Source organism: Vicia villosa, linkage group LG1, assembly GCF_029867415.1.
Source record: "Vicia villosa cultivar HV-30 ecotype Madison, WI linkage group LG1, Vvil1.0, whole genome shotgun sequence".
In the NCBI taxonomy this organism is placed as follows: Eukaryota; Viridiplantae; Streptophyta; class Magnoliopsida; order Fabales; family Fabaceae; genus Vicia; species Vicia villosa.
In genome coordinates this window covers 113,648,695-113,664,414 of record NC_081180.1, presented here as the reverse complement: position 1 = coordinate 113,664,414, position 15,720 = coordinate 113,648,695, and the positions used below count along the sequence as shown (strand labels likewise).

Genomic DNA, 15,720 nt, shown 5'->3' with positions numbered 1-15,720 from the left:
ATCCATCCCTTCAATAAATTTTGTTTTTTTCTTCTAATAATCAAACTCTTCACCATTGAAAGATCGGGTTTGTTTAATGAATTGTTTGAATACAACGTACCTCCTAAGACGATTATTCTTTAAACATGAGTTAGACTCCGATACCATTTAATAACTAAGTGTTGTAAAACACAAGATGGATGTTAATTGTGATATAAAATATTTTCGTAACTTTGGAAAGATAAATAGTTTTAAGGTTGATTTTAAGAAGAAGGGCAAGAGATAAAGAGGTAAGAGAAAATAAAAATAGAAAATCATATATATATATATATATATATATATATATATATATATATATATATATATATATGAGGAGGGTTATATTAACCCAAGAGTAAGTGTTCAACACTTACTCCAAATCTTAGTCATTGATTATCATTAATCCAACGGCTTTAACTAAGTTTTATATATAAAAATATTTCCAAAAATAATTAGATTAAATGATCAATTAAAACCGTTAGATTAATGAAAATTAATGGTTAAGATTTGGAGTAAGTGTTGAACACTTACTCTCCAAGAGTAAGTGTAGAACAGTTACTCTTCCAAGAGTAAGAATATCTCTCCTATATATGAGGAGAGATATTCTTACTCAAAGAGTAAGTGTAGAACAGTTACTCTAAATCTTAACCATTGATTTTCATTAATCTAATGATTTTAATTATTTTTTTATATAGAAAAATATTTCCAAAAATAGTTAGATTAAATGATCAATTAAAGTCGTTTGGTTAATGAAAATCAATGGTTACGATTTGGAGTAATTCTTCCACATATACTCTTGGAGTAAGAATATCCCTCCTCCAGAGAAAAGTACATTGTGTTTTATCATGGTTCGACCTAAAACCATGAGGTCTCCGTCCAGTCTTCAAAGAGTAACCCTTGAGATTTTCAATATCGTAGAGCTTTTACAATAGGATCAACACACAACCTTCTTACAATAAACTTATAACTTTTAAAAGAAAAATCTTTCTCATAAAATATCACGATTTTAGACATAAGAAAGTGATGTGAGTTAAGGTCATATAGAATGCAGCCTTTTATGTCATCCTTAGGTCTGCATGTAATATAGGAAGGAAATTTCTTTATAGACCCCCCATCCTTCTTGGTCACCCGCGGCGAAATTCCCAAATTGCCCCTATATTTCGAAAATGCATCTCCGAAGTCACATTTTTATGAAAAAAAGGTGGCTTCGAATATGCACTTCCGAAAACACCTTTTTTTTTTTTTGCAAAAAAGGTCATTTCAGAGATGTACTTCCGAAATAAAGTTAATTTCCAGAAAAAAGGTGAATTCGGAGATGCATCTCCGAATTCACCCCCTTAGAAGAATTCAGATATGTACTTCCGAAAACTTGTCTGATACAGAAATCATAAAACAAACAACAACGCTTCAATTTATTATAAAGCATGGAAATTACAAACATGACATAACATAAAATTAAAGTTACATATTGCTAAACACGAGTAGGTGAGGATGAGTCAACATTTTGATAACATCGTCTCCCGATCTTTAAAGTTTCGCATCCAAATTGATCGGACCCTTCGAAGAAAATCGGTTGAAAGTTGTCCACGAAACTGCTAAATCTTCGTCGTTCTTGACTTCAAATGGGGTGAACTGAATGTCTCTCTCATCGTTAAGCGAAGGCGAGCGGTACTCAAGCTTGACAACCTTTCGATTTTCTGGGTATTACAAGAGAGTGTTGAGTGAAGTTATCAATTTTGCGAACGGCGTGTCGCACGGGAAGTAAACAAACGCAAGGTGGGGGTAGGTTTGTGTCATTGGTGTTTTGTGGTTTGATGTTGATGAAAATGGTTGGTGTAGTATTTATAGACTTATTGGAGTAATAATGACCCAACAAACCTTATCTTGCTTTCAGTGGATGTTTCAGAAGTGTACCTCCGAAAACATCCCAAAAACTTTCAAATTTCAGAAATATACTTCCGAAATTAGCAGAAACAGACCTAAAATTTGAGTTTTCTGCCGTGCAGTTTGTTTTGATAATTAACCACATTTTCAACCAAGCATAAGCATAACATAAACAATGACAAAATTAAATATATATTATATATGTATTGAATCGGTTTGATCTTACATTCTAAACGACAATATATACAAAAAATGACACACACCCGGTCATTACAAACAAATAGGATCCGGTAAAAACTAAAATTCGACGAACCAATCGGTGGCGCTTAAATCTAAAACCAGCAAGTTCTTCGACCGGTCTCTATTTTCCTCACGCTCTTGCTTCATCATTTCTTCAAACTCCGCCATTCTTTCAACAAAAGGATCCGGCCAAGTATCCGCCTTATTTGTAGGACACCCCTGTTTCAAAAAAACTTGCACAAAGTGGCGCGATTTTAGATACCCGATACAGATGATGTGGCTAGACGCATCCAAAGGCGGGAGAGACTATGAAGCGGAAAAAATGTCTCAGAAAATCCAAATCTCGCCAAATCGACACACACCCGATCATACGCACTTGCTATAAGATGGCTCATCTCGGGGAATGACATCCACTTTGAAACCGGTGCGTGACCGCTTAGTGATGGAACAAGAGAATCATGAACTTTATCAAAGTGTTCTTGATTTTCATAAAGTCGGCCGTAGATGTCCCTATGCGAAGTCAACTCTGGAAAAAAAAAAATACTTCAGAGATACATCTCCGAAGTAGGAGTATTTTTAGCTTTTTAACAGGGATTCTCTCCATAAAGAGGTCTACAAAGAAATTTCCTATATGTTCTTTCCTATATGAAAGGGTGTATAAAAGTACCAAGACTATTTGGAAATGTTAATCTTTTTGTTTAGCAAAATGACACAAACCCCAAGGATGTACATTATTCTTATACTGAATGAAGGGAAATTGTTTTTCAATATATTGTAGACTTATATCATACACATGACCAAGCCTTAGATGTCAATGTTCAACAGAATTGTTATTTACAACATAATTACAAACAAAAGTATTTGAAAGGAAAAACGGTAGAATAAACACTTGTAGTCCTAATTACAGCCTAGTTGTACCAATCATTTTCATGGAATCGTTATGCAACATTTGACACATATTAGAGGTGAAATGTAGGTGAAATTCATTGCTACTAGACAGCTTAGTAAAAAAAAATTAGATCCAAAGGAAAACTAGAGATGTATAAGACATTATGCGTGATTAAAGAATGAAAAATGATAATCTTTCTTGAAATTAGGACAAAATTTTGAGATATATTTGGTAAACTAATAGGTACATGATTATATGTTTGTATGAATTAAAAGATATAAAATGAAAAGTTATGTGGTTAGTTGCACCAGTATCTATATGAACTGTCAACTAACTAATCACTTAAGCCTAACTAATTTTTATTAAACATAACAAACTTCTATAAATATAAATATAGATAAGTTAATAGGAGTTATTTTAGATCAAAATGTATTTATACCTTGACCAGTTGACCTAACGTCACCATAAAAAACTTGATGTAATTTGTTGCTCTTTCATGGATCAAGAAATTATAGTAGACATGGACAGCCAAAACCTAACAAATAACAACACTTCTACAAAAGGCAAGTTCTCAACCTAAAATTAGGGTTTTTGTAATAAAAAAGTACAATACTAAAAATACAATTTCAATGTCCACAAATCTTAACTCAACTGACAAAAATCGATATTGTTAGATTGTACGTCATCATCAATGGTTCGAACCCTGATGTTCACGGTTGTATGAGTTTCTAGTGATTATTATCACTTCGTCTACAGACCCAAAATAAATTAAAAAAATACACGTCCGGTAATATTATTTTGACATATTTAAACATATAGCATTACTATCAAACTATGATCATAAACAAGATAAACAGCCAGCATCATCTTATGTTAAATCAATCAATGCTATGCTTAGAATTTTCACCTAACTGAAATATGAAAATGTAGCTACTCCTTAACCAATAGCCATCCTCATTTGTGATGGCTAGAGTTGTCAAGTACAGAAACATACAAAACAGAACTAGCTCAAATTCAGCCCTAAACTGAACATAATCTGTCCACAATACACAATAAGCAAACAGTTCCTACTCCATGTAGTAATCATATACACATGCACAACTGCTAGTACAGAGAAAATCTGAAACAAGGTACTTCAAATTCTACTAAAAAGAAAACAAGTTCTTAGCTAGATGCAAGCAGCGGCACTGGCGAAACCGAATCTGTGAATTTATCAACCATCTCCACATCATCTGTGTCTGTCCACCCTATTAACGGAATCATTGCGTCAACATTTATCTTTTCTTTGTCCGAACTCAAGCACGAATTCACAGTTTTGCTATCTGTAATTGATAAAGCTGGTTCTGCACTATAGTCGCAGCAACTTTTGGAGCTCACACACTCTTGCAAATAATCTGCAGGTTCTTCTTCTGAGAATTCTTTGGTTGTACTCACATTCTCGTCCAACTGTTTTAAGAAGCATTCTTCTATCTCGGTCAGAGATTCAGCCTCCAATTCCTCTTCACTGCTATTTCTGTAATGAGTGTGATCATTGAAATCTGATTTGGTCCCTTTCAATTCACCGCTTGCGTCTATTTCTAGTTGACTGTCATATTCATCCTCAGATGGACGATAGGATGAGCGATAGGACATGGGTGAATATCCACACGTAGCTGTTTCTCGCTGACTGTCGTATTCATCCTCTGACCGGCGAAATGATGTCCGAAAAGACATGGGTGAATATCCACCTGTTGCTGTTTCTTCACGTTCCCTAAGGGTCTTCATTATCAACGTCTTTAGCAAGTTCATCACTTGAACCGCATGCATTAGCGCAGTTAGAGGATCAGACATCTGTTTGACAAGATAAATAACAACATGAACATGTAAACAAAATAAGGATAACCTCTAAAGAAAATAGGAACATGTGAAGATGAAGCAAAGGGTTTGCATGCTTTTACCTGAGTCATGTTTGGAGCAAAAACCATTGCAATGTTTCTTGCATTCATTTTGTTATGTTCCTCTTCTTGGACAACATCAGCCATGAGATCAATAGCCCAGCCGAGTAAGGCTGACTCGGTTGGTTTAAGCTGCTTCACAAGCTCAAAAGATTCTTCTTCTGTGTTGCATTGAAGAACTTGTTCAGGGGAAAGACCGTCTAGCACTCCGGAAGGAAGCTCTCGGAACCACGCTTTGATCAGTCCCGCCAAGCAGTGGACATCAATGTCATCAGGCACAATACCACTATTCAATTGGTTTCTCACATGCTCCTCTTTACTATTTTCTGGGTTTATGCGAAATATACCTTCAGCCTGAAATTACATTGAAATGAGAAAACAGATAAACCTGAAATGACTGCTCACAGGACCTTAACAATGTCATAATATGATCAAACACTCTCAGTACCTTCAATCCTCCCTGGGAATATAAACGATCCTGCATTAACATGAGAATAGTAGGGACACTGTTTCCTTTTGAATCATAAGTACACTGCATAGATTCAGCTGAGACTCCAAACACACTTACACTGCAAGCATGCATATGACAGTGAATTGCAAGTCAAAATGATTTCAACAAACACAGGTACAGACAAAAATTTGTTAGATGATGTTTAGGTAACACTAAAACTAATTTTAAAAAAAATGGTGGATTTTAACTTTTGAAAAAATGTCATAGCATCAAACATCTAATAAAAAACTGTAAATAAGATAGAACAGTTCATGTTGTATCAACCAATTTTGTACAAGGAGTTCTGATGTGTTTGAAATAATAGTCCATGTGTACAAACCCCAAACGATATGAAATCCCCCCTTAATGCAATTATATATCTAATTTGAATTGGCTTATTTGAGCTTATGGACTACCATAAACACTTGAAAAACTGCTTGCGAGAGTTATGAAAACAACTTGTGATATATCCATTAGTTGTTTTCATATACTCAACAGGGTACAATCTCAACACATTTTGACTTATGTTATAGAAATAAGTTATACACAGACACTTGTATGATAAACACTTATGCTATAAGCTATAATTGAACTGTTCATCCAAACAAGGCCCTTGGCCAATAGTCTACACGATCAGATCACCGGTTCAAAGAAATTTTATTTCATATCTAACAAATCTATAGTTCTAACACTTTCTGGATTACACAAAAACATGTTCTAGTGAATTAATTACCTGTTTCCAGATTTCACATAAGGGAAAACAAGACCCCCCCTCCAATTTGGCTTCATTGCACACATGAAAAGATAAAATAAAATCTTACACACTATCACCTCTCTTTCTCCTCCACACACTAACAAATAGAAACCCACCCATCAACACCAAAACCTCTTCCCACCAAAAAAATCAAATTTTTATGACACCCATTTGAAATCTAACAAAACCAACTAAGTTCCCACAAACAAAAAAGAAAAAAAATTCAAAAAAAAAAAGTAAAAGTAGAATGTACCTAGCACTGGGAACACGCCCCGGGATCTCAACTTCAAACTCAACCGGAAGCCCAAGAAACCCATTAAACCGATCAAACGTAACATGAGTAACATGCTGAACATCCGTCGGCCACCCGATCTCCATCTGACCAACACTCGAAATCACCTCATCAGGTCTATCCACTCTGCATGCCACCATAGATTTCCTAATAGCAGCCAACAGCAACGCCACAAGCGAAAGCTGGTTCCGCTCTTCCTCTTCCTCAGCCACCCGTGCTTCTCTCGTTCTCTTACTTCCTCCGCCTCTGGTAACCATGACAAGTCCCGTCATAACTACTTTCTCTCTCTTGTTGGTGGAGAAGATGAAAGGACAGTGTGGTTTTAAATTCTGAGGTGGAAAAGTGCGTTAGTTAATGTGTTTCGTTGGTTGCATTCAATTTTCTACTCAGAACAAGAAGCTTTTTTATCATATCATAGATTTTAAATTCAAGTTCTAAATTCAAACGGACACTACTTTCAAATTCTTTCTATCGTTTCTATAAATGCCTTTTGTTGTTTTTGACCTCTGTCTTTAACGGAATTACGATACTGCCATGAAACTTTTTTTTAAACTAAAGTATCAGTTGTTAATTTGTCTTTATGTTTGGTTGGTGAGTTTGGGTTACTGATTTAGGTGTATCTAATTTTTGTGTTAGAGAGTGTTGATAATTATTTTTAGTACTGTAAATATATTATTAATGATTGCTTCCTGAAACACTATCACTATCTATCATTTGATCCATTATGTGCATTGAAAGAAGGTTGGTTTAGCAAATGCAATATCATTACTTTTCTAGTGATTATTTATTTTCGTAGTAATGGAGAAAGAAACAGACATGCAATCTTCAATATATCTACTTGACTTAGAATTAGTGATATAGATCTGATTCATATATGTATTAAATTACTCTATCTGTTCTAAAATTGGTTATTTAATTAATCATGTATACATAAAATTACTATAATATCTTAATTAAAATATTTTAATGTATTCATTTTTGTTGTAAATTTAAAGTAGTAGACATTGAATTGAAAGCGAGGCAACTATTAATTAGATGCAACAATTGAATAATAATAATAATAATAATAATATTATATTATATTAAAAATTGAAAAAGGTTATTATTTTGAGACGAAGAGTGTAATGATTTAAGTATGTTAGGGAAATTTGTAATGTTATTTTTATGATTCGTAGAAGAAGTATTTAAGTATTTGAGTTGGGGTATAGACTTTGTTTCTGATATTATGATCCATTTGCTACATCTCTAAGAAAGAGTGTGTATCTAGAGAGACAATAGAATGGCAAAGTAAGGTTTGTGTGATGATACAAATGTGATTTAGAAGTCTCATATTGCTCGTAAAAATAGAGGTTGGACACTTTATGAATGACATGACTCATATATCTAATGCCTTAAGGTTTTAGGTGAATATGTGGCGTCTCTCTCGTTTGTGCGGTTTTTCTGGACCAAATATGGATGCTCCTTTCCTAATCCAACTGTGATATCAGAGTCGATGGTTAAACTAAGGAACAAACTCTATGCATTGAAAGTCTTTATGACAATGTGGTGGTCAGATAACATGCGTCATGTTGAAGTGTCTGTGACGTGATAAGAGTGTCAACAATGGTGCACATGAATGAAAGAGATTCTACTAGAGAGGGGACATATAAGTAGATGGACTCATACTCTGTGGGGGAGACTATTGTGATACAAGTGTGAGATAGAAGTTCCACATTACTTGAAAATTTTGGGTTGGACACTTTATAAGCGAAAGGACTCATATACCTAATGCCTTAAAATTGATCATTTTAGAAGTGAAATGACTCATATACCTATTGTTGTACGATTTCAGGTGAATATGTGTTTCTCTCTAACTTGTGTGGTTGCTTTAACCCAATGTGATGCTCCCTTGTTGATCCGTCAGTAGGTCCATTCGAGTTATAATAAAGTATGAATTTAGTGATCATACTTGAAAGTTGATCCCTCAATTTATAAGGTTTTTCAATTGTAGTATGCTCATGGTTAATGTTACTTGTCCCTATATTGATGGTTGAAGACATTGTTATTACACACATATATATATTTGACGATTGTGATAAGCGAAGGTGTGTCTCTAAATCAAATGAGTCATAGATATATGGAACGATGAAAGATTGTTTAACCTTCTAGAACCATTATCCTCTATAAAGGGAAATGTGAATTGTTAAAAATCTAAATATTATATATTTAGATAATGAATATACAAGCACTAATATCAATATATAGAGTATTTTAACCTAATGGGCATTTACTAAAGAATCAAACGTTTATTATAGCTAATAATACTAAAATAACAATAGTAAAATAAACTATTTACAACACTCCCCACCAAGCTGGTGAATACATATCGATCATTTCCAGCTTGAAAACATCTCTTTCAAATTTATTTTTGTTCACCCATTTCGTCAGAACATTTGTAAGGTTACCTTGGGAGCACACATGTGCACTATGCTAATAGTAGACTTATTATCACAGTAAAGTATTGGTTCATCACACTTTATCCTCAAATATTCTAAGATCAATTTAAGTCATAGTAATTCGCATATCCCTTATGTCACTACCCTGAACTCTGCTCCAACTCTAGATCTTTATACTATTCTTCCATGTCACAAGATTTCCGACTAGGAAAATGAAATAACATGTAGTTGGTCTCATATCCATAATTGATCATGTATAGTCAGTATCTGTATAGCTTCAAGACCCACACTCCTATTTATTTCAAACAAAATTCCTCTACCAAGTGTTTCTTTCAAATATTGAACAATTCAGAGCCCAGTTTGTAAGTGAATTTCTGTTGGTCGGTGCAAGAACTGGCTGACTAAGCTAACAACAAAAGCAACATGAAGTCTACTATGTGAGAGGTATATTTTTTTTCCGACTAATCTCTTATGCATTTATTTATTAACCGCAATATCTTCTCATGTGTTTCCCAGCTTTACACTTGGATTAGTTGGTGTATTTGTCAGTTTCATCCAATTTGTTTCTAAACACCCATCTAGTGATGATGATTATTTTATATTTAGGACGTGGATCAAGGTCTCAAACGTTATTTTTATTTAAATTGAATGAGCTCTTCTTGCATATCAAGAAGTCATCCCTCATCAAGTAAAGCATCATATATAGTTTTAGGATCAATTTCATAGATGAGAGCAAAATACTTACAAAAATTATCAACCTAAGATCTCGTACTTACAACTCTCTTGATATCTCCAAGTATTTGATCCAACATATGATCTTTTGCAACAATCTAATATGGAGGTAGATGAGTTGATATCTCTTGTTTATCTTTCTCTTGCTCGCTTCCCTATTTCTCTTCATTAATGTCTTCTTCCACTGGTGGAGGAGGAACCTCTTTGTGAATGACGTTGTTGACCAAGTTCTCTGTTATTACACCTGAAACATCAGAAGAATTACCTTTCCCCATCTTTTGAGGTGAGGACTCATCAAAAGCTTTATGAAATTACTCTTCTACAGTTGACGTTCTATGATTGTAAACTCTATATGCTTTACTCGAATACGAGTACCCTGGAATTATACATTCATCACACTTTGCATCAAATTTAACAAGATTGGCCTTTATGCTATATAAAATAAATCATTTGCAGCCGAAAATGCAAAAATTGGAAATATTAGATTTCCTGCCTTTAAGTAATTCGTAGGGTGTCTTCTATAGGATGGGTCGAATGACTCCCTCATATCGCTTGTCAGTGTCCAAGCTAATTCTTCTAAAACACAGTTTATGAGCTCAACAACACCATTTTGTCTTGGAGTTTTCAGACATGAGAAGTTATGAGTAATCATGTTTTTGTTACAAAAGTTTTCAAATTGTTGGTTTACAAAATCACCATCGTGATCACCACGGAGTGTGATAATTTTAAAATTGTAAAGATTTTGAACAAGCTTAGCAAACTTAATAAAAGTCTTAAAGGTTTCTTCCTTATGGGATAAGAAATATGTCAAAGTAAATTTAGAATAGTTGTCCACAATTGCAAACCCGTAATAGTTACCGGATAAACTTTTTGTCCTTGAAGGGCTAAACAAGTCTTGATGGAGAAGCTCTAAAGGTTTTGTAGTTGAAATAATCTTTTTCAATTTAAAAGACATTCTCATTTTCTTTCCTATTTGGTAAGCATCACAAAGTTTATCTTTAGAAAACTTTATTTTAGGTAGACCAACAACTAGATTTTTATATGCTATCTTATTTATTAAGTCAAAATATACATGTCCTAAACGTCTATGTCATGGAAAAGAATCTTCATTCTTAGTAAGTAAAAATTTAGTATCATGCATTGAAACATTATCCAAGTCAGGCAATTAGATGTTATCAATCCTAAAACCCTTAAACACAATACTTTTGCTTGCCTTTTATTTAATTAAGCAACTCAAGGTATTGAAAACAATAGAATACCCTTTGTCACATAATTAAAAAAATGCTAAGTAAGTTGTGTTTAAGACAGTTAATCATTAAAACACATTCGAAGGTAATTGTGGAGGGATTTCCCACAACACTTTTTCCTAGTACTTTATCTTTTGTGTTGTCTCCATAAGAGATGTGACTGCTTTCTATGTGATCAAATTTGATAAACATCAAAGTGTCACCTGTGATGTGTCTTGAGCATCCACTATCTTGGAACCTGTCATATCCTAATTTTGTCCGGCCTTTCTTAAATTCATCTGATACATTTCATTTTGTAAAGTTTCACATCTACGCAATTTTCCATTAAATAAAGTCATCATAATCATACACATATGCATTTCATTCAAACAAAAAAAAAAGTCAACATTTCATAATTTGACTAAAAACTCGTGCATCATTGATCATTGTTGAAATAATCATTTAGAATATTCATTAACCATTATCATGCATCATAATAAAATGTCAAGGAAAGTCAACATTTTACATGTTGAAGAAAATTGACTAAAATTGCATTATACATTTTGAAAAATATAAATTCATGATCATTTGATTTATCATCTTAATATCCATTTGAATTTAATTAATTATTTTCATGCATCATAAAATAAAAATCAAGCTTCTAGAAGGCCCAAAATGTCTCATATATTAAATACATATATGCCATCATTGTTCTATTGATTTATTGCATCATAATTTATTATTCAATTGATTAAGCTTCTAGAACCCACTCAACATCTTTCACCTAATTTTTCATAATTCCTAAACCACATTTGGTGGAGCCTATAAATCAACTCCTCCTCGTTCACAATTTTCACCACAATCATTCACAAAACTAAGTCAAAACTCTCTTCATTTTTCTTCAAGTCTTTTCTTTCTTTTCTTTATTGAATTTTATTTTAGATATACTCTAATGTTTATTATTTATTTAATTATATTGCATTTCTATTCTTGCCTTATTTATTTGGAAACTCAATTGATTTTAAAATCCTAAGTTGAAAAGTTTTCTTGAACCTCCATAAACAAAATTGATTTATGTTGCTTAATTTTCATTTTTTAATTGCTTGTTTTTAATTTATGAGCACTTCATGATGATTGTGAGAGTGAGTAGATGAATTTTCAATATTTATTTGCTAAATTCCATGAAAAATTGAACAAGTTATGACCATTTTAAGATGAACATGGGTCAATATTCATACACATTTCCATATTTAATCTGAATCATCCGATGCATCTGGTTCCTTATTTGTTTTTTCTCTTTCCTAGTTTGTGCCACGTGGCATGTTCTTGCTGGCCTTCACGAGATCCCAGGTGTGCAGCCCCCCATAAGCTCACTTTTCCTTGTTTAATTCCAACCATGTGAAGAATCTAATGGCCATGCTTTTATCCTAAGTTTGGCTAGCTTTTTTTGGATTGACTCAAATTTTTGGTCAATTGGGAGGTTACTTATTCGGCCTAGCGCCCAGACCTTTGTTCTTCCCCATTATGTTTACTGCTTTCACAGTGTTTCAGGCCCAGCACCCCTTATTTTATTTTATATTTCTTTTATGTTTTCTACTCATTCTTTTTATCGATTTTAATTTCAATTTCAATTTTATTTTCTTTGAGAATCAATTAGAATTTATTTTTCTAACATACTAAAAAATAAAATAAAAAATTTTATTTTAAGTAATTAATTATTTAGTATTTCCCTCATTTTTATTATTTCTTTTATGTTTTTGTTCTATTTTTTGCATTTGTATATTATTAATGTATCACTCTCATCTTATCATTTCTTTTATTAATAATGCATCACATTCCATTTTATTATTTCTTGTAATCCTTTATTTACTTTATTTTTTGCATTTTCTTTTATTATTCATTATTATTTCAAATGTACCCTCATTTCCTTATTTGTATTTTATTTTTGTGCTTATCCTTGTAATCTCCTAATGTAACCGATACAAAAACAGTGGATGGGGATTTAAGGTTTCAGTTGGGGTGTGGGTATTTGCCATGTATGTTTATTTTGATTTTGTTAATTAGTAAAAACCTAAAAAAAACACGTAAAATCAACAATTTTTTCAAGAGAGTAATAAATAAATAAAACTCGGTCAAATGTTGAGCCACTTTTCACAAAAAACTTAAAAACAATTTAAACTCATCACTTCATTTTCCGCCCAAGCATGAAACTTTTCATTGCCCAAACACAAATGTTGCCTACGTGCAAACCCATTCAAAGCAACTTATCGTTTCCGCCCAAGTGCGATTAGACCCATTTTCATAAATAAAATCAACCAACCCACGAAAAGTTTGCCAAGAGCTATGTATGTCTTGAGTTCCTCATCGCACTTGAGGATATGTAGGATCGAGATCTCAAAGTCTCGTGAGACACCCTTTTAAAAAATAAAAAAAAAGTAGTCCACAAACTACGATAACTCTGATTTCTCATTGCATTTGAGAATACGTAGACACAGGATTGAGATGATCTTGGCGAGCACAATAATAAAAATCCAAAAACATTATATCTTCTTTATACCTTTCAATAACAAGAAATATCACACTAACATTCGATCACAAACTAACTAAACGGGTACCATTGAGTACAATGGATGTGAGAGGTGCTAATACGTTCCTCTTGCATAACTGGCTTCCGAACCCTAATTTGGCTGCAATGACCATCTTATCCTTTCTTTTGCAGGTTTTCTCGATCTTTTCCCGTTCCTTTGGAACAAATAAAATTTGTTGGCAACTTCATTGTAATCTTTGAGTGTGCGAATGCTCGAGCATTTTTTGCACCGCCATAGAATCATGGAGGCAAGATGTTCCTACAGAAAAAAATCAAACATACAATTTAGGTACCTAGCTAGTGAATAAACCTCCCAAATAAAATGACCAGTTGAAAAAAAATTGAATAGTTTTATCAGAGTTTGAAAACACAAATAGTTTGTGCATCGGAAGTAAAGTGTGTATAAAATAAGTATGCTTATCGAACGATATATACATGATACACCTTGATCAGTACACAATATGAAAAAGATCAAATCAAAAATCTAATGAAAGAGTAAATAATATGTTGTATTGAACTAATGATGAGTTTACACAAGACGTGTACATAGTACAATATTAATACAAATGAAATCTATGATCACAATATTCAGTTTAATCACCATTAAGACAAATTCAAAGTGTTGATTCTAACAAAACCTAATGGCAAACAATTCTATGATAGAAATTTAAAAAAAAAACTTACATACAATTTCAACGAAATTAAAATTGAGTGAGTGAGTGAGAGTGAGAGAGAGAGAGCGATGTGTGTGTGTGTGTGTGTATATATATATATATATATATATATATATATATGTATATATATATATATATATGTATATATATATATATATGTATATATATATATGTATATATATATATATATATATGTATATATATATATATGTATATATATATATATATATATGTATATATATATATATATATATATATATATATATATATATATATATATATATATATATATATATATATATATATATATATATATATATAGAGAGAGAGAGAGAGAGAGAGAGAAGAGAGAGAAAAGTGTATGCTTAATTTATTATGGTTCGACTATCGTCTTCGCTAAGCTTAATTCACTCTCCAATGATTTACTATTGAAAAAATTTGGTTTTCCACTATAGCTTGTGACAAATTACACGAGTTTTAGTACAATCATATTATCCAAATAATACTAAAAATATAAAATCTTGAGTTAATGAATTTTTTTGTCCCTCTAAATATTCCAGATTTCGTTTTTAGTCCCTCTAAAAATTTCTTTCAAAGAATAGTCCCTCTAAAATTTTTCATCCACACTTTTAGTCTCCCTGCTAATGTCCGTTAACAAAGCTGACGTGGCACTACCAGCGTGACAAAGATGTCGACATGGATGCCACGTGGCATTTGGTCCCCATTTTATATTTTTTATATAAATTTTATTTATAGCTACAAAAATTACGTCGTAAAATCCTTCGCAAACATGAACATCATATAATAGCCCAGAATTTATAGCTAATTCGTAGCTAATTTATAATTAATTCCTAGCTAATTCAAAGACATCATTTTTTTTGACCTAGAATTTGTTTTTTTTCATTATTTTTTACAAAAAAATTTATCACATTATAAGGATATCTCTCACAAAAACTTAATTTTTTTTACTTGAGATGAATTAAATATGAATTATTTTACGAGTCGATTTTCTTTAAAACGGAAACAAGGAAAACATTAGCATATGATTGAATTTTAGGCTATTGTTTTTCAGGGAGTTATATCATAATATATATAAAATATCTGCAAATTTTCATGGCATTTCGAATAAGTATCGATTTCGTCACTTGAAAAAAAAACATTTATATATGTTTTGATCAGAAAATCAAAAATAAATCGAGACTTATTTAAAATGCCATGAAAATTTGAAGATTTTTTATATATGTTAAGATATAACCCCCTGAAAACTAATAGCCTAAATATCAATCATATGCTAACGTTTTCCTTGTTTCCGTTTTAAAGAAAATCGACTCGTAAAAAAATTCATATTTAATTCATCTCAAGTCAAAAAAAATTAAGTTTTTGTGAAATATATCCTTATAATGTGATAAAATTTATTGTAAAAAATCATGAAAAAAAAACAAATTCTAGGTCATAAAATGATGTCTTTGAATTAGCTAGGAATTAGTTACAAATTAGCTACAAATTCTGGGTTATTATATGATGTTCATGTTTGCGACGGATTTTGCGATGGAATTTCTGTCGCT

At 32.2% G+C, this 15,720-nt stretch overlaps 1 protein-coding gene across 1 annotated transcript; it reads right to left on the bottom strand.

Moving 5' to 3' along the window:
• Positions 1 to 3,899: 3,899 nt before the first annotated feature.
• On the bottom strand, positions 3,900 to 6,964 carry LOC131614746 (rho GTPase-activating protein 2-like). Its single transcript, XM_058886305.1, has 4 exons — positions 6,463 to 6,964; positions 5,414 to 5,534; positions 4,969 to 5,319; positions 3,900 to 4,861 (listed from the first exon to the last, which is right to left on the bottom strand). The coding sequence occupies exons 1-4, from the start codon at positions 6,771 to 6,773 to the stop codon at positions 4,196 to 4,198; spliced, it is 1,449 nt and encodes a 482-aa protein (XP_058742288.1). The 5' UTR covers positions 6,774 to 6,964; the 3' UTR covers positions 3,900 to 4,195.
• Positions 6,965 to 15,720: the final 8,756 nt, after the last annotated feature.